The sequence below is a fragment of the Pinus tabuliformis genome, chromosome 9, assembly GCF_031772625.1.
Source record: "Pinus tabuliformis cultivar Carrire ecotype Pingquan chromosome 9, CPIR1, whole genome shotgun sequence".
In the NCBI taxonomy this organism is placed as follows: Eukaryota; Viridiplantae; Streptophyta; class Pinopsida; order Pinales; family Pinaceae; genus Pinus; species Pinus tabuliformis.
The window spans coordinates 1,699,529,949-1,699,550,940 of NC_142307.1; the positions used below are offsets into that span (position 1 = coordinate 1,699,529,949).

A 20,992-nucleotide genomic window follows, 5' to 3' on the forward strand; every position below is an offset into this window, starting at 1 on the left:
CTTCTAATAATCACATAGAAAAATATGTATAAAATTTAAACTTTATCCCATTATGCCATATTTCATTTTCGATCCTTCTAATAATCACATAGAAAAATATGTATAAAATTTAAACTTTATCCCATTATGTCATATGTCATTTTCGATCCTTCTGATAATCACATTGTAATGCCCTCAGGAAATGTAAATATTTGAATTTACTGTGGTTAAAAACTGAATATGACATTATTAACTGTTTTGGAATTTAATAATATTTTTATTATTTCTTTAATAAGATAAGAAATGTTTTTGGAAAATGCTGGCAACTTCTGAAGGAGGAAGTTGGGAAATGGTTGCAGTGGTTGCAACCCTAACTACCTCTCCTGACTGGAAAAGTTTCTGGGAGGAAAAAGGAAGGGGGGAGTTAGTCTGTGCTGTAGAGGACAGGCAGAGAAAAAGAAAAAGACAAGAAGACGGATGGCTAAGTCTGGTAATGACCAGATAGCCAAGCACTAGGTGCGGAATTTCTTGCCAAGGACAGTGGTCCTGCAAGAGAGCACGGGGGAGAGATTCTGGTCCCGAAAGACGAATCTCGAGGTTGGGTGGAAAATTAGAAGCGGCAGACAAGTGAAAGTTCTGCTTCCGTAGGACTATGAGGATCACCACAACACAGGGAGTGGAGGTGAGTAGTTTTGTTGCAGTATTATTGGCACTTTGAACAGACAGGTAAGGAAAATTATAACTGTTGTGATTAAGTAAGTCTATGTCAATTGGAAACCTTAAGAATTGAAACAAAAATTTCTATGTAGCTATGACTCATAAAACAGAGGCAATATTATAATAATAACATTTACAAATTAAAGATTTTATCTGCGTGTTAAAGAAAGCAAGAAGGTGATGTACACTTAGGACCCTCATAGGATGAGATGGTTGTTAGTAGGGTGTTATCGTAGGAAAGTCGAGGGAATAGTAAGTAAAATTGAACCATGCGAAACCCCTGTTGAGGACCGAGGAATTCCTGAGGGAAGGGTAAAATGAAATGTCTTGGGCAAGCAATGTTTTTCCCCACTGCTAAACTCTGTTGTGTAGGGAATGAAAACTGGAACAAACTGTGAATCCTAATGCCGGAAAGGATGTCTAAGGGCGTATATGCATTTCATGGAAATTTACCAGGTGTTAATGGTGCAAGAAAACCCTAGGAACATCTTACCCTGAGGCACTGATAAACGAGGGCTCTGGCGTGCCGAATTGGTAACCCTTGAGCCATCCGAACAAGTATGATGGGTAATGACTGTAGTTTTGACTATACAATGAGCAGGACAAAACAAGCAAGGTGACAATAATTTTATTGAGTCATCTGTTAATAAACCAGAACCAAGTGATATTTAAGTAAATGGACGAGAACAATTAAAGATAAGCTCAGAACATTTCCATAAAAAAAATAGCGGAAATCAAAGGAATCTAGGGTGAAACCCTTTTACAATTCTGCTAACTGTATAAGATGAAGAACGAATGTCACACAGGGCTGTAACATATATTAAATATCTGACAACCGATTCAAAAACGTGTAAGATAGAGTACACAATCTCAAACCAATCCTCTGGCGTCGACCAGGTAAATAAAGAAATATAAAGCAAAACATCAGACGGAGTGGCTTCCTTAAAAACCCGTTACAATCCATAAAGACAGTAAGACGAAAAACCTTGACCGAGGCTGTTATAGCCGTGCATCTCTATTCAATGAAGAGCCAGAATTCTAAGAAGTATTGCATGTTAATGTGCAACAGGTGTAGCTAAGCAAAAGCCAATTCATATTCAAACATTGAATCATATACATAGACATATCAAATTTTATACGGGAAAAGCAGTTAAATTTCAATAGACTGATATCTCTCAGGTTAGCCCTAGAGGATTAATACTGAAATATTGTTGTCCATTAAATAAACAGAAGCCTCGGGATGAAACCCTCGCGAGGAGTAGTTTAAAATTACATTATATAATCATTGTTCGGCCTTCACGCTGGAGTCAAACCGTCTACACAAATGGTTGTATAGAGTTTCAACACCTTACAGCCTTCAGCCTATCAAATACATAAAAACTCTGAATACTGTGAGACTGTAGACTAACTAGGAGAACCATTACAGCTAAACAATAGAACCAAAACTTTGTCTAACTTGCAACAAGGCAAATTTTGCTGAAACCTTCAAGCTGAAGATGAACCCCTTACCCGGGATTTCGGTGGCGAGTCTGGCGAAACGCTCCCACACATCAGCAGTGTATAGCTCCAGAATCCTGGTGAAGGGTCCCTACCATTAGAACCGAGCAACCATTAGTTAGTGATGTTAAAAAAAAACTAGACCAGAAGAACATTATGACAGGAAATTCTAATCATTGAAAAACAAACTTACCCGAGCTTGCCAACAGCGCCGACGCCATAACCTGGTTCTAAGAGCGCTAATGCATGCAAGGCCCTGGAGCCATAGCAGAGCGGGTCACAGAGAGCAAGCAACAGGAAAAATGGAGCTGGTGCCAAAGTGTGGAACAACATAATCAAACGAGTTATAGTTGAGTCAACCCAGAAAGGAACCTGAGCCGTAGATCTCCAAAACTCAATGACCACCGTTGATGGGGTAGCAAGCCTGAGGATAGAAGTTGCGAGAACGAGCCTGCTCGTGCCATGCATAGAGCAGAGTCATAAGAAACCACGCAGAATCCAAAGCACAGATCAAGCGTACAGATAATCAAATGTGCAATTAATAGAAATTGCCAGATGTCCCTCTGTATTATCTCTTTGCAGATCGTGAGGAGTTGGGAGCTTTCCCAAGGTAACAAGCAGTTAATGAAACCTGAGTGAATAGGACCAAACCTTTTTACTGTCGTCGGAAATAACGAGTTGATTGACAGATAAAAGTTATGGAAGGCTGGAACAGTAAAGTGCCGAGACATGTCACAAGGTTACGTGTCATAAGAACCAGCTCATACGTTGGTAACACCATGTAAAAAAAAAATTACGCAAGAGACATTACAATTGGTATCAGAGCCCGGTTACAAAATTGAGGCCTCTGGAAATTGAAATTGAGAATTGAAATTTGAAATTGCAATTGAAATAGGAAATAGCTCATAAAATTTATTTTGTCCCTATTTGAGCAATTCCAATTAAAAAAAATAGTTAGTGTGATGATTTATTTTTCTCATGTTAAAGACAGGAAACTGGAAGACTGACAGTATGAGAAGAGGGGACAGTGCATCACGCAGGTATGCAATGGGTCAGGGACCTGTACCTGGCCCTGAGAGTAATCCTGAGCTATGGATACAGCTCGGGGAGGAGGCTCGCAATACAAATTAGGCTATTTTGGAGACAGTGCAGGAATTGAAAAATGAAATGGCCCGGTTACGCGAAGATAATTCATGGCTAACTATGGAGCAAGAGAGAATTATAAAAAGCCTGTCCGACAAATAGAACTAGCCGCCTGCTAATCCCAGTGCGGAGCAGCAAAGAATGTAAGAACAGAATCACCACACAGAACCTGAAGGATCGGAAGAGAGGGAGGAGCGATCTGATAATGCATCTGAACAACAGACTTCAAAGAGGCAACATATAGAGTTGCAAGGGGAATTCCTTAAGATTAAAATGCCACACTTTTACGGGGAGCAGGAATAAGTAGCTGATGCATGGTTGATTAATATGAACAAATATTTCCAGCTATATGAATACGATCACAACCTTAAGGCATGGTTGGCCATTTTCCAACTACAGGGAAAAGCCACCCTGTGGTGGGAAGAAGTTAAGATCGTAAGAGGGGTAAGCGAACAGACCATAACCTGGGAGAGATTTCAAAGGTACTTTAAGGAAAGATACCTGACCAAGCATTTTTATGACGAAAAGGCAAGAGAATTCCATGACTTGTGGTTGGGGTAGCAGACCATGGACGAATTTATCACCCGTTTCACTTCCTTGCTTCGTTATGTGCCTTATATTAGAGAGGAAAAAGCTAAGGTGCAAAGATTTGTTAGTAGTTTACCTCTGTATATGCGGGAAAGGATTGAGTTTGACAATCCAAAGACAATGGACGAAGCAATACGTAAAGCCAGGATTTGTTACCAGCAGAGTAAACAGAAGGGGGAAATCCCAGGTAAAAGATGGAATGATAAGAGAAGTAATAAGTCAGCTGGAAACAATAAAGGGAATCACAGTAGTGGTAGCAAGGGAGTTGGTAAGGGGCAAAACAGCAGGACTATACAGAAAAATTCATTCAGATCCAAGCCAACCAATGAGTCCAGAGTCAGCGAACAGCCTGCAAAATTGGACAGCGAAGGGACAACAAGACCTCCAGTGTAGTGTTGGGGTTGTGGAGGGCCTCACTACATCAAAAACTGTCTTCAGCGAAAGGGAACCGAACAGTTATCCCAAATCCATGAAGCATCGACAGTCGGCGACATAGGACGTAGTCTACCGAGGATTAATGCGGCCTTGGACGATCGTCAGGCGGAGTACCAGCTGACCATGGTGGAATTCGAAGGTAAAATCTTAGACCTTACTGTAGCTGTTTTAATTGATCTTGGAGCCACATTAAATTATATTAGTCCTAAGGTGGTAGAACATTGTAAACTACAATCTGTTAAATTCAAGAATCCATGGTCAGTACAGCTAGCTACAGGGGCCAAGAGGCGAGTGCTTGCAAAAGCCAATAACTGCTCCTTATAAATAGCAGGGCAGCTCATAATGGCATATTTAAATGTGCTTCCCCTTGGTTCATATGATGTTTTGATCGATATCAACTGGTTAGAAAAACACTGGTCATTGGTTAACTGCAAAACCAAGACTATTTATCATAGCGATGAACATGGAGCAAGGCAAGAGATGCAAGGAATTAAGTGGCCAGTTCAGATTCGACCAATAACTGCATCTTAGTTAGCAAAATGCATTAGGAAGGGGTGTCAAATTTATGCCATCCAAGTGGGCTATGCTAACTCGAAAGATAAGACAGCCACATTGGACAACATCCCTGTGATACAAGAATTTGCTGATGTGTTTCCGGAAGAGATTCCCGGACTGCCACCTAAGAGGGATATAGACTTTACTATCGAATTGGTACCGGGGGCAGCCTCAGTATCCCGAGCACCCTACAGAATGAGTATACCTGAGTTGACAGAGTTAAAAATGCAGCTACAGGAGCTGTTAGACAAAAACTATATTCATCCCAGCGTGTCTCCTTGGGGAGCTCCAATATTGTTTGTTAAGAAAAAAGATGGGACTCTTCGCATGTGTATAGATTATCGTCAGCTGAATAAACTGACAATCAAAAATAAGTATCCTCTACCTCGGATTGATGAACTGTTCGACCAAGTGAAAGGTGCCATAGTATTCTCCAAGATCGATTTGCGATCAGGTTATCACCAAATCAGGATTAAGGAAGAGGACATAGCTAAAACAACTTTTAGAACAAGGTATGGACATTATGAGTTTGCGGTGCTACCCTTTGGATTGACTAACGCCCCCGCAACTTTCACGTGCTTGATGAATAGCATATTTCATCAATATTTGGATAGATTTATGCTGATATTTATCGATGATATATTGATATATTCCCGTACCATGGAAGTGCACAAGAAGCACCTCAGGTTGGTGCTGCAAACCCTCCTAGAACACTAGTTGTATGCCAAGTTCAGCAAGTGCGACTTCTTCAAAGAAGAAATACAGTATCTAGGCCATATAATCACAAAGGAAGGGATCACAGTGGACCCTAAAAAGATAAAGACCACAATGGAGTGGCCCATAGCGGAAGATGTAGCAGACATCAGGTCCTTTATGGGGTTAGCCAGTTATTACAGACGATTTGTAGAAGGTTTCTCAAGAGTAGCGTATCCTATCATCCCCCTACAGAAAAAAGGAAGAGCATTCAAATGGACCCCGGAATGTCAAAGAAGTTTTGAGCAGCTTAAGCATTTGCTCACCATCGCACCCATTTTGAGCATAGCTGATCCTAATAAGGACTATGTGGTGTGCACTGATGCAAGCAAGGAAAGTGTGGGAGGTGTGTTGATGCAAGAAGGGAAAGTAATTGCTTACAAGTCAAGGAAACTTAAAGAGCATGAGCAAAAATATTCTACTTATGACTTAGAGTTGGAAATCGTCATACATGCCTTGAAGATGTGGCAACACTATCTTATGGGAAGGAAATTTTTATTACTGACCGACCACCACAGTCTCACCAATAATTTTAGCAAGCCCATGTTAAACACTAGGCAAACTCGGTGGCCAGATTTCTTAAGTGGTTTTGACTTTGAAATCAAACATCTCAAGGGGAAAGAAAACCAGGTGGCAGACGTGTTAAGTCAGAAAGTACAATGTTTGTACGAAATTTCCTTCAGCAAATGGAAAAGCCCCTTCGAGAAAATGATAAAAAAAGCAGCAGAGAAAGATGTTGTATACCAGCAAGTACAACAATCTACCAGTGAGAAGAATCAGCAAGGATATGAGACGAATGATGCTGGAACGTTGTACTACAAGAAAAGGCTATATGTACTTAATCAAAACAGCATTAAAAACCTAGTTCTGGATGAATTTCACATCAGTCACTATGTTGGACACCCAGGATATCAGAAAATGATCACTGTGCTTCGAAAAGAATACTACTGGCCGGGTATGAAGAAGAATGTGGCCGAGTATTTGGCACGGTGTTTAGAGTGCCAACAAATTAAGGCAGAGCATCAACATCCAACGGGGCTATTGCAGCCATTGCCCATTCCGGAATGGAAGTGGGAAACCATTTCTATGGATTTTATAACGGGGCTGCCTAAGACAAAGAAGAATAATGACTCCATTATGGTGGTGGTGGACAAATTGAGCAAAGCAGCACATTTTATACCTATGCAATCCACCTACAGAGTTGTACAGATTGCCCATATCTTCATGCAAAATGTGTTTAAATTGCATGGACTCCTGAAGACGATAATTTCAGACCGTGATGTGAAATTCACGTCAGTCTTTTGGAAGACATTATTTGCAGAATTAGGGACACAACTGAACTTCAGTATAGCGTATCACCCCCAGACCGATGGACAAACAGAGAGGGTGAACCAGGTGGTAGAAGACATGTTAAGGCATATGTAATGCAACAACCAACTCAGTGGGAGGAGTATTTGCACTTGGTTGAGTTTGCATACAATAACGGCTATCATACTTCATTACAAATGAGCCCCTTTGAGGTTTTGTATGGGCAGAAGTGCCGCACACCCTCAAGCTGGGGTGGACCTGAAGACAAATTAAGGTTAGGGCCAGAAATGCTTAAGGAAATGGAGGAAATGGTCAAAAAGGTATGCTCTAATCTAAAAGCTGCTCAGGATAGGCAAAAGAACTTTGCTGACTAGAAGAGGAGGTTTAAAGAATACCAAGTCGGTGACCATGTTTATGTGAGAATTCAAGCAAGGAGGAGTACACTGCAATGGATAGAGTGTGCCAAGTTGGCACCCCGATATTGTGGAACTTTCCAAGTCTTGGCAAGAATTGGGCCGGTGGCTTACCAGCTCACCTTGCCAAGTCACATCTAGGTCCATAATGTCTTCAATGTCTCTATGTTAAAGAAGTATGTTTATGATCCTAAACATGTGATCAGATGGCAAGATATATAGGTGAGGATTACTTCCAGTAGACCAGTCTAAAAGTTTTCTTTTAAGAAACTAATTTAGAATATTGCATGTTGCAGGTTGAACTGGAAGGAGAAGTCTTGGTTGAGCCATTGAGCATTCTCGACCGGAGAGAAGTACAGCTGCAGAAGCGAGCTATTACCCAAGTTAAAGTGCAATGGCAGCACTTTGGGCCTGATGAGGCCACTTGGGAAGATGAAGAGTTCATGAGAAAAGCTTACCCGGAGTTGTTCCTGGTCAACGGACATCGGGATGATGTCCAATTTCAGGAGGGGGAGATGTAATGCCCCAGGAAATGTAAATATTTGAATTTACTGTGGTTAAAAACTAAATATGACATTATTAACTGTTTTGGAATTTAATAATATTTTTATTATTTCTTTAATAAGATAAGAAATGTTTTTGGAAAATGCTGGCAACTTTTGAAGGAGGAAGTTGGGAAACGGTTGCAGTGGTTGCAACCCTAACTACCTCTCCTGACTGGACAAGTTTCCAAGAGGAAAAAGGAAGGGGCGAGTTAGTCTGTGCTGTAGAGGACAAGCAGAGAAAAGGAAAAAGACAAGAAGACGGATGGTTAAGTCTCGTAATGACCAGATAGCCAAGCACTAGGTGCAGAATTTCTTGCCAAGGATAGTGGTCCTACAAGAGAGCACGGGGGAGAGATTTTGGTCCCGAAAGATGAATCTCGAGGTTGGGTGGAAAATTAGAAGCGGCAGACAAGTGAAAGTTTCGCTTCCGTAGGAGTACGAGGATCACCACAACACAGGGAGCAGAGCTGAGCAGTTCTGTTGCAGTATTATTGGCACATCGAACAGACAGGTACGGAAAATTCTAACTGCTGTGATTAAGTAAGTCTGTGTCATTTAGAAACCTTAAGAATTGAAACAAAAACTTCTATGTAGCTATGACTCATAAAACAGAGGCAGTATTACAATAATAACATTTACAAATTAAAGATGTTATCTACGTGTTAAAGAAAGCAAGAAGGTGATGTACACTTAGGACCCTCATAGGATGAGATGGCTGTTAGTAGGGTGTTACGGTAGGAAAGCCGAGGGAATAGTAAGTAAAATTGAACCATGCAAAACCCCTGTTGAGGACCGAGGGATTCCAGAGGGAAGGGTAAAATGAAATGTCTTGGGCAAGCAATGTTTTTCCCCACTGCTAAACTCTATTATGTAAGGAATGAAAACTAGAACAAACTGTGAATCTTAATGCCAGAAAGGATGTCTAAGGGCGTATACGCATTTCATGGAAATTTACCAGGTGTCAATGGTGCAAGAAAACCCTAGGAACATCTTACCCTAAGGCACTGACAGAGGAGGGCTCTGGCGTGCTGAATTGGTAACCCCTGAGCCATGCGAATAAGTATGATGGGTAATGACAGTAGTTTTGACTATACAATGCGTAGGACAAAACAAGCGAGATGAAGATAATTTTATTGAGTCATCTGTTAATAAACTAGAACCAAGCGATATTTAAGAAAATGGACGACAGCAGTTAAAGATAAGCTCAGAACTTTTCCATAAAAAAAATAGTGGAAATCAAAAGAATTTGGGGTGAAACCCTTTTACAATTCTGTTAACTGTATAAGACGAAGAATGAATGTCACACAAGGCTGTAACATATATTAAATCTCTGACAACTGATACAAAAACATGTAAGATAGAGTACACAATCTCGCACCAATCCTCTGGCATCGACCAGGTAAATAAAGAAATATAAAGCAAATCATCAGACAGAGTGGGTTCCTTAAAAACCCATTACAATCCATAAAGACAGTAAGACGAAGAACCTTGACCGAGGCTGTTACAGTCGTGCATCTCTATTCAATGAAGAGCCAGAATTCTAAGAAGTATTACATGTTAATGTGCAACAGGTGTAGCTAAGAAAAAGCCAGTTCATATTCAAACCTTGAATCATATACATAGACATATCGAATTTTATACAGGAAAAGTAGTAAAATTTCAATAGACTGATATCTCTCAGGTTAGCCCTGGAGGATTAATACTAAAATACTGTTGTCCATTAAATAAACAGAAGCCTCGGGATGAAACCCTGGCAAGGAGTAGTTTAAAATTACATTATATAATCACTGTTCGGCCTTCACGCTGGAGTCAAACCCTCTAGACGAATGGTCGTATAGGGTTTCAACACCTTACAACCTTCAGCCTATCAAATACATAAAAACTCTGAATACTGTGAGACTGTAGACTAACTGGGAGAACCATTACAGCTAAACAGTAGAACCAAAACTTTGTGTAACTTGCAACAAGGCAAATTTTGGTTAACCCTTCATGTTGAAGATGAACCCCTTACCCAGGATTTTGGTGGCCAGTCTGGCGAAACGTTCCCACACATCAGCAGTGCGTAGCTCCATAATCCTGGTGAAGGGTCCCTACTATGAGAACCGAGCAACCATTAGTTAGTGATGTTAAAGAAAACTAGACCAGAAGAACATTATGACAGGAAATTCTAATGATTGAAAAACAAACTTACTCGAACTTGCCAATAGCGCCGACGCCATAACCTGGTTCTACGAGTGCTAATGCTTGCAAGGCCCTAGAGCCATAGCAGAGCGGGTCACAGAGAGCAAGCAATAGGAAAAATGGAGCCGGCGCTAAAGTGTGGAACAACATAATCAAGCGAGTTATAGTTGAGTCAACCCGAAAAGGAACCTGTGTTGTAGATCTCCAAAACTCAATGACCACCATTGATGGGGTAGCAAGCCCAAGGATAGAAGTTGCGACAACGAGCCTGCTCGTGCCATGCATAGAGTAGAGTCATAAGAAACCACGCAGAATCCAAAGCACAGATCAAGCGTAAAGATAATCAAATGTGCAATTAATAGAAATTTCCAGATGTCCCTCTATATTATCTCCTTATAAATCCCGAGGAGTTGGGAGCCTTCCCAAAGCAACAAGCAGTTAATGAAACCTAAGTGAATAGGACCAAACCTTTTTACTGTAGTCGGAAATAACGTGTTGATTGCTAGATAAAAGTTATGGAAGGCCGGAACAGTAAAGTGCCGAGATATGTCACAAGGTTAAGTGTCATAAGAACCAGCTCATACGTTGTTAACACAATGTAAAAAAAAAATTACGCTAAAGACATTACACACACAGTTTCACAGTTTTCCAACGCTTATGATCATTGTACAGTTTTTTTTTTTTTATCCTTCTGATAATCACAGTTTTCCAATGATTATGATCATTGCACAGTTTCAGTTTTTTCTATCCTTTTGATAATTCACAGTTTTCCAATGCTTATGATCATTGCACAGTTTTTTTTTTTCACAATGTTCATCAGTTCTTTTTCCAATGATAATTGGTTTTTTTTTTTTTTTTTTTTAATGATAATTGGTTTTTTTTTTTTTTTTTTTTAATGATAATTGGTTTTTTTTTTTTTTTTTTTCCATTTTTATTGTTTTTCTTTCCATTTTTTTTTAATTATAATTGGTTTTTTTTTTTTTTTTTTCATTTTACTTGTTAATCCCATTTTTTTTTCTATGGTTATTTTCCAATGATGTTAATCCCATTTTTTTTCAGTTGTTTTTTTCCAATGATAATTGGTTTTTTTTCATCCAGTGATAATTGGTTTTTTTTCGTGTTAACCTGTCCGAAAATACTTTTTACACTATCATTTCCCTCAGTTACCTAGTTTTTTTCCCAATGTTCTTTAGTTTTTTTATCCCAATGTTTTTCAGTTTTTTTATCCCAATGTTTTTTAGTTTTTTTACCTCCCTCAGTTACCTAGGTTTTTTTCCCAATGTCCATTTTTGTTGTTTTTTTTTCAGTTTTTTTAATGATAATTGGTTTTTTTTTTTGTTTTTTTTTCATTTTACTTGTTAATCTCGTTTTTTTTCTATGGTTTTTTTCCAATGATGTTAATCCCATTTTTTTTTCAGTTGTTTTTTTCCCAATGATAATTGGTTTTTTTTTCATCCAGTGATAATTGGTTTTTTTCGTGTTAACCTGTCCGAAAATACTTTTTACACTACATTTCCCTCAGTTACCTAGTTTTTTTCCCAATGTTCTTCAGTTTTTTTATCCCAATGTTCTTCAGTTTTTTTACCTCCCTCAGTTACCTAAATTTTTTTCCCAAAGGTTTTTTCTAAGTTTTCTAAGTTTTTTTCCCAAAGGTTTTTTTCCCAATGTTCATCAGTTTTTTTACTGAGTTTTTCCCACGTTCATTTTTAATCCCGTGATATTTTTTTTCCTTTTTACATCTTTCATTTTTAATCCCGTGATATTTTTTTTTTTCCTTTTTCCAGGTTAATCTCGTGATATTTATTTTTCCCCTTTTCCATGTTAATCCCGTCCGAAGATACTTTTTACTATCATTTCCCTCAGTTACCTAGTATTTTTCCCAATGTTCATCAGTTACCTAGTTTTTCCCTCAGTTACCTAGTATTTTTCCCAATGTTCATCAGTTACCTAGTTTTTCCAACGTTCGTCCGAAGATACTTTTTACTATCATTTCCCTCAGTTACCTAATATTTTTCCCAATGTTCATCAGTTACCTAGTTTTTCCAACGTTCATGTTAATCCCGTGATAATTGGTTTTTTCCCCCAATGTTCATTGTTTTTCCAACGTTCATGTTAATCCCGTGATCATACCTAGTTTTTCCAACGTTCATGTTAATCCCGTGATAATTGGTTTTTTCCCCCAATGTTCATTGTTTTTGCAACGTTCATGTTAGTCCCGTGATCATTGGTTTTTTTAATTGTTTCTCCAACGTTCATGTTAATCCCGTGATAATTGGTTTTTCATTAGTTTTTTCCCATGTTCATTGGTTATTTTTCTCCTATTTTCCCAACGTTCATGTTAATCCCGTCCGAAGATACTTTTTACTCTCGTTTCCCTCAACGTTCATGTTAATCCCGTCCGAAGATACTTTTTACTCTCATTTCCCTCAGTTACCTTTTCAATGATTATCATTTGTGCACCCTTTCTTTTTCAAATATCTTACGATCATCCCTAAGTTCTTTTTTCAATGTCTTATGATCATCCCTAGGTTCTTTTTCAATGTCTATGCGGGATTTCATGTTTACGTTTATTATTTGTGCACCCTTCTTTTTCGATGTCTTATGATCATCCCGAAGTTCTTTTTTCAATGTTTATGGTTTAAGTTGGAAGTTTAAAACATTAAATTGATTCTTCAATAGTTGTTCATTTTTTTCCTTTAGTTTTTCAATGATTATTATCTGTATACATTTCTTTTTCTTTTTCAAATGTCTTATGATCATCCCGAAGTTCTTTTTTCAATGTTTATTGTTTAAGTTGGTAGTTTAAAACATTAAATTGATATGAATCAATTGTCAGGGGTACATTTCTTAAAATGTTCGATTGGGATGAAGAAGATACTCTTTTTGGGAATCTGTCATTGCACGTATATGAAATATGAAATGATATGTGATTTCCTTTCGGTTAAAATAGACATTGATTTATAAAAGAATTGCTTAACCATAATTAAACTAGACATTGGATCATGAAAAATCTGACACAAATTGTATTCATCACTAGAACAACAATATTATGAAAACAATAATATTCTTAAAACAGTAAACATTGCCGTATATTAAAACAATAAAACTTGCCTTTTGGATCATGAAAAATCTGCTAACAGAACAATAAATTGTCTTTTCGTTTCTTACATGTCATCCTCAACTGTTACTACGAAATAGCTGCATATGTCTTCTGTCTTTACACTAATTTAAAACACCTCCCATCTCACCAAATCTTGTTTTCCGTCGATGGAATTGTCTTTTCGTTTCTTACATGTCATCCTCAACTGTTACTACGAAATAGCTGCATATGTCTTGCTGTCTTTACACTAATTTAAAACACCTCCCATCTCACCAAATCTTGTTTTCCGTCGATGGAATTGGACTGCCTTCGATGAATTTGGATTTGGTCTGGGCTTCGATGGAATTGAACTGGGCTAGAAAAATATTGCTGGCCTTACGAAATATTTGATCTCGCATTGGAAAGTAATGTCATCGACCACCGATATCTCAGAAACAAAATTGGAAAATTGTGCGATATCTCAGAAGCAACAAAATTGGATCTGGGATTATGATCGCACTGTCACAGTAAAATTATATTGTTGGAAATAAAATTGCAAAATAAATTCATTGACAACCAATATCTCAGAAAAAAAAATTGAGACTTTATGATCTCACGGACGTACTGGAGTTCTATTCTCTGCCTGTCTCCTAATGAATTTAGGTTATAAGCTTTGCATGTCTTCTCTAAACTTCAGCAGCGACAAACACTGCCTCTCATGCAGAAGGGATGCCCTGTATAAAGAAACGTATGCAAAGTTGCAAACTATACGTAACCTATGCAACGAATGCCCAGTTTAAAGAAACATTTGCAAGGGGTGTCCTCTGTAAAGAAGCATATGCAAACTTTGAAGTGATCCCCTGTCTAACGCAACTAATGCATATAATGGAGGGTTTCTTGCAGCTCTAATGCAGCTCATGGAAGCTCTCTTCATGTCTTTGTACGCTTCATAACATTTATTATGACTAGTAACATTAAATAGTCTTGTTGGTATTAATTTCTACATTAAACACGTCAACACATCACATGCACATGCTCGCTTTGTGGCATTAAAAGAGAAACCAGGTTCACAAGAACTTTAATTCGATTGCTGACATTAAAATAAAAACACAGTCAAACAGTTAAAACAAAAACTTTAATTCAGTATGTTGCGTAACTCGCTGCTGATGTTTAAGATAGCAGAAGTGGCTATAGAAATTTATCCCATTATTGTACTCATGTTTTTCAAAACGATTTTGAAAAGTGGTGAGGCTATATATATAAGAGCTACTGTGAAGTAGAAACCACAAATACATAGCGTGAGTGCCTCACTTATTTATTTAGTTACATACATAGCATAGACGCCGTGTTTATATTTTCTTCTTTATAAGCTTATCCATCACTTAAAACTGCTGCCCGTCATGACATAGCCTGTCCACACACAACCAGTAAAAAAATAATGAATTAAATTCATCATTCACACGGGCATTGAATAACAATAGCATGAATGAATGAAAAAATTTACAGAGCTACGTTATACTGATAGCTGAACCGCGGCTTACTGGACTTAATCACACGACTTAATTATACTCGTCAATATTTAGTAGCGTTGATCGAATAACTTACGAGAACGGCGTTGAATATCACAGCGGCGCGGGGGCTGGTGTACGTTGCAGGTATTTGGAAGGTGTTCTGCTCTCTGCACTGCCTCCTCCTGCCCTTGTCTTCCACGGCCTTCACGGCCGCGGCGGCGTTGATCAAGTGGTGCATCTTCCTGAGAATCAGAATCCATGAAGAGATCCTCCGTGGTTGAATCAGACGATTGAGATTGATCGAGTACTTGCTGTATGGCTTGGCATCGGCATTGTGGAGACATTCTTTGCAATTCGTTGCAGCATCTCTCGGATGGGTGCTCTCTCCGCCTTTGCAAGTAGTCGCGGCAATCAGACAATCTCTCCGGGTCGCAGGACTGCATTTGCTGTTGCATCCCCCCTCCATACATATTGTCTTCATGGCCATCAACACTGGGAATACCCCAGTGAAGGAGGAGGAGGAGCAGGGCAACGGATAAACCGAACCATTTAAACGTCAGCAGCGTTGTGGAAGCCGAAAAGACACCCATTGCTTTTTGCTTTTTCCGTGTTTCTTCCCGTGATGAACGGAATGCAAGTGTTTTGATAGGAACTGTATGTGGGTATTAATGGTGTATTTATGAAGGCCAGGGAAGAAAACGAACGTGTCTCCTTGCACGAACAATACAACACGACGACAGAGAAGAGCGGAACAGATGCATTGCATGCAGCGCCTCACTCTCCACGTCCCAGCCCAAAGAAGGAACGCCTGCCTGCCACTGTTTCCAATGGCCGCGTCTTTCAATGAAAGAGAGAATCCTGTTAGCAGGCCCTCACATTCACTACACGACTGAAGTAACAGCATCTCGTTTTAAACAAATTAGCGAAATAAGAAACTGCCCATCACATTGCTTTTACTCTGCATAACCTTGAGGAAACATCGCAATGTAACGCGGACAGATTTTATGGTTCGGCTTCCACAACATCACTTCTACGTATTAATTAGGACACTCAAAACAGCATACGGGAGTTTTCGTTATGAACTATACAATATCGAATGCCATACATTGCTGCAACAATTATTAGACATTTACATTGTTTTAAAATTTGAACATCCATAAGGTTGTGTGAGAAAACATTATTGATACAATCCAAGGCTTCAATTATTTTTATAAACGCACCTGTATATTGTAAATTAAGAATTCAAGTATGGATCTCGGACATTTATGATACACTCCCTAATGTGAACCTAAGGCATCATTTGAGCCTTGTTACGTTCTACATAAGTAGCCATTCATAACCACATTGACATACGATTTCATGGCAAGCATTCACAATTCTATACATATTTCGATGCGTAAGTTCATCACAACCTCAAGTCACATGTTATGGTGTAGCAAATAAAGTTATTTTAGTTACTGATTATAGGTTCATAAGGGAAAGTTTAACCTAGCTGATCCTTTTGGCCCAATGAAGGTAGTGAAACAATATTTATCGGGTCAATTGGTTCATTTTGATACGATATAAAGCTAAGAAGGATCTCTTCGAGACTTTTTCAACTTTAGTTGAATGTGTATGTGAGTTCTTTAATCTTATTTATGAACTTTAGAACTTTCAATCCATCTCCTTTATATAATGTTTATATACCGTATTCAGTCACAATGGTGGTAAATATCTAAATATCTAAAACCAATATAAAGTAAAGTAAACTTATATTTACTAATTCCATTTATCAAGAATATGCATCTAAAAGTATTAGATTTTCTTTAATTTAATATCAAATTTTCTTATAGTTTAATCTAATATTCACTTAGAACTATATTAGTATCTTTATCAGAAATAATACTCTTTGAAATCCTGAAATGGGTAAGACCATTTCAGGTAATAAATTTTCAATTTTTACCTTTTCACTTTTTACTATCTTCTTGTGAGCCATCAAAATACACATCTTATTGAAAGTCATACACTCTTAATATTATCCTTAATAGAATAGACAATGTCCATGAAGATATTTTGACATGACTTTTTAAGGGTTAGAAGTAGATGATGTTTTGACATTTACAAGTTAACTATAATGTCTGATAGCAATAATTTTCCTTACAAATAGTAGTAATGACAACTAGATCAAATGTGCAGTAATTTATCAACTAGGTGATATAAAATACCTTGGACGGTTTATGTAGGTTACAAGTTCCTATTTTCTACTAATTTATTTATTAGGAAGTTGCAACAAGGAAGTCTATTGGAAAATTATGAAGAACTTTCTAAATCTAGATCTAAGCTACAACATCCAAAAATCATAATAAAATATGGGAATTAAGAAATAACATTCTTACTACAAAATTCAATATGCATATAAAAATAAACAAGAAATGATTATCTATATAACCTTAAAGAAACAACATTTTCTTTGTTGTTATGGGAACATTCTATTTAGAATAGAGTGCTAGGTTGGCTACAAAAAAATAAACAATCGTAATTCATTTTACGATACTATATACTTGAGAAAGAAAACTTGAATTTAAAAAAAAATATGTTGAATAGAGTTAATGTATATTTGATGAGTGATGCAACCTTTTCTTATGTAGGTACAAGGATATCTTATATGCCATGTCTTATTAAGGAAATAGTAACTTCAAAAAGTTGTTGTAATAAAGTACTAAAATGAGAGAGTATATAAAAAGTAGCTGCATAGTAGATTTATAATAGTAGAGACATGGATACAATAATACCTTAGTTGCACACTCATTTCCCAGAAAGAGGGTTGAATCATGGCTCATGCATACTTAGACGATCCATAGAAAAGAGCCAAGGAGATATACTCCCCTTGGTTATATGCATCACATTGTCAACATCGATTTTTCATCTTCAACATTATTTCTATAACATTATAGAATAGAAAGATATGTAGCAAATGAATATATCTAATTATAGATGCAAAAACACATCTTCTAATGTTATGTAGAAAATGAGTGAAATGTTAAGAAACATGGATGAAAGATAACTTGAGCTTATATTCTAGTTCTCAAGATTAAAGATGATAAATGAAAGATTGAAAGAGAGCCAAAAGGGATGATGAACAATTGAGAAAAGATGTGAAAACTAGGACTTGTCATCTTCCCCCAATCTATGATATTATATGTCTTCATGCAATCATCTAATTATGCATCAAATGTAGGTGATTTGAGATGTGAAGACTCAAACTAAACACCACTCCAATTTTATGAAGTATGTTCCAATTCTTCTGGTGTATAATAATGAAGTTTTTCATTCATACTTATCCAAAAGTTTGGTTGATTTGGTTCACGTAGGACACCATACTCTAGGAAAATGAAATATCACCCCTATCCATCATGTGGTATAGCTCCTTCGATAATCATTATATACCTAAGACCTCTTTATATAGCGTTATCAGAGGTAACATAGAATAAAGGATCTCATAACCTCCATGGAGAAGTTAGTGCTTCCCATCATCTCTTGAAACAAATGAAGGTTTCCATTAACTATGGATATCCAATTTCATAAGTAGAAATAGTTAGGATATCATCCATAAGAATGGATGAGACAAACTTATGTAATTGTAGCATTTCTTTGTTTTCATATATTACCATAGAGGAAACTAAGGAATCTTCTCCTACCAAGAAATAATTATTCAATTCTATAAACTCTAGGCTGTTAATGGATCCATCAACTTAATTTTACTATGCATGAATAAAAGAATGTTTCTAAATAAGTAATAACACGTTTAGGTCCCAACTATGTTTCCAACTTAATAAGATATTATGCTAATATATTCACACAATAAATCTTAGCTCTCTTCCTCATAGGTAGAACAAGTTTGTACAAATTTCTCAAGAACCTAGAAATTACAAAGATTAACAATAGCTATATATAGTATGCATTTGTAAATAAACCCATTGATATTTTAAGTAAATAGGGTATAGTGGATAAGGACTTCGATGAGAATGCAATACATGAGCGAAATGACATATATAATGCTTATCTGGCTTGGTTTGCTATACTTAAGTCATTAGTATTTGCGTAGTCATCATGGAATCTTGAAAACTTTTTCCTTGTTTTTATAGATATTTGATATACTTTTGATGGTTTGGTAAAGAAATAACTTCTATTTAAAATGATCCAATATTTTTTTTATTTTTAATTTTGTCGATCAAAACACTGATTTTATATTATTGAAGGTAAAACAAGTGCAGACTAATGGTCATCAGTTCGTCCTACCTCATTCCTACTACATTTGTTGGTGAGGAGAGCTAAAATATACAACATAAGGTCTATCAATTTGCACCTTATTTCTAGAGGGCTTCTGAACCATACAAGCTAAAAAATTTACAAAATTAAGACATAACCTAACACATTCATTTCATATTAGTGGATGCGGTGGATGCATATTTGCATGAGATGGATGCTCATTTTGGTCTTTATAGTCATGTTGAGGAAATTCAATGTGCTCCAGTCGATCTTCAATCTCACATAGACATTCATGAATTTTGCATAGGCTTCGATAGATGTATGTTAATTGCTCTAGAATTTCCTTTTTGGTAAATTGTATATCATTCTAGTAGGTCACATTGTCGTTGTGGTCCTCGTACCTATGGTCATGGAGGATATCCAGGTTGGCCTAGGTCCTCCTCAGTGGTTCAGCAAGGGAGTCTAAAGAGGTGGCCTGAACTACTTGACCGAGGTCCTCCTCTCTATCCAAGCGAGATGAATGTGCCTCACTTGAGGATGAGGCATTGCCACCTCTATTATCAATATGTCTGTGCTCACCACCCACTTGTTGGGGTCTTCCTCTCTATCTCTACATACATAAAGGTAGAAATAAACCATACCCCCAAAGGCACTGGAACTCACCCATCCCTTGCTCAACCCCTTCTACCCACCACAAGTTTACGCGAATTTCTGGAATCAGGAGGTGAGTGACATCCAACTAATTCCATACCATGGCAGACCACTCAACACCATATAGATGATTCAATCCCTCACATAACACATCAACTACCAACATTTCAACAACAGGGTCCCCTCAAGATGCAGGGGACCTTTAGGCTTGACACTCCAACTTTCATAACACTCATAGGCTAGATTCTTATTCCCCCTGAGACCCAATTCACATCAACCCCTAGATTGGATGGGACTACTATTATAGGGGCGAGATCTAGGTACTCACAATTGAACCTCTAAAATCTCAGGGTTCTCCTCACATGGGACATAGACACCAGGAAAATTACACCAATTACCTCCCCACCCCAGTAACACCCATGACTACTCACACAAGGCACAAAATTCCTCACCTTGTGGTCCATTGGCTTGGCCCAACAAAGCCATGTTCCCCCTTGACTAATAACCCAAACACTAACAACATAGGATAAATAAGAAACAACCCACAAACACCAGACCGGGCAACAGAGTGTACCCAAACTTGATGGTTAACGAATTCCACTAATAGAAAAGGAAAGTAGCTAACAGGTGAAGATGCCACAGATCAAAGAAGAAATAGAAATTTAACTTCACAAATTCCTCTACTCATGACTCCCTTGGATCCGAAATGAATTCTTTGCCAGAAAACCAAATTCATAGGTTGATTGCAATCACTAGAATCTTACCACCCCATCCTTTTAGCTTTCGCCAGAGACTTGACAAGTAAATATAATTTTCACCATTTTGCTCATAATTCCTTCTCATCACACGCCATAGACATAGTGAGCTATTCCTCCTACATAGTGAACAAGAAAACCATCCTCTCTTTGAATACTTCCATTGACAGGTGCTGAGCCCCCCATCATGTCACATTAAACCATGCATGGCACACAACTGGCTAAGGGTAGGGATTGTAAGACAGCCCCAAATGCATGTGATTCAACCCCATTGGGGGAAGATAAGTCCTTCTCTAATAGCCAAGATATAGTCTCTATGTCTGCAAGGGATAGGTTTCTATACTCCTAGGCTATATTCCAACTAAGGGAAAAATCCTCACGGACCTCCTTAGTACCCAATTTCGCTAGCCAGTTAGCTACTGAGTTTCTAACCCTCAAAGTATGTTGGGTGATGACATAAGGGAAGATATCTAGAAACACTTTTATCCTCATAGTAAGTGACTCCAGTTTCCAACTACGAATAAGTTTGGAGGTGGGGACTCCATTGGTAATCTTTTGGGAGATGTTAATAACTAGTTTTGAATCCCGTGTGATTTGAATCTTAGGGACCCCAATATCTCTTGCTGCTTGCATG

The 20,992-nt window shown here is 37.8% G+C and overlaps 1 protein-coding gene and 1 pseudogene across 1 annotated transcript; both read right to left on the bottom strand.

The window, feature by feature from the left end:
• LOC149155424 (serine/threonine-protein kinase STY13 pseudogene) overlaps nt 1-2,661 on the bottom strand; it is an 81,507-nt pseudogene extending 78,846 nt beyond the window's left edge.
• Nucleotides 2,662-14,536: 11,875 nt separating this feature from the next.
• On the bottom strand, nt 14,537-15,364 carry LOC149155425 (2S seed storage-like protein). The gene is made up of 2 exons (XM_089445501.1): nt 14,799-15,364; nt 14,537-14,603 (listed from the first exon to the last, which is right to left on the bottom strand). The coding sequence occupies exons 1-2, from the start codon at nt 15,292-15,294 to the stop codon at nt 14,572-14,574; spliced, it is 528 nt and encodes a 175-aa protein (XP_089301627.1). The 5' UTR covers nt 15,295-15,364; the 3' UTR covers nt 14,537-14,571.
• Between the last annotated feature and the right edge of the window lie 5,628 nt (nt 15,365-20,992).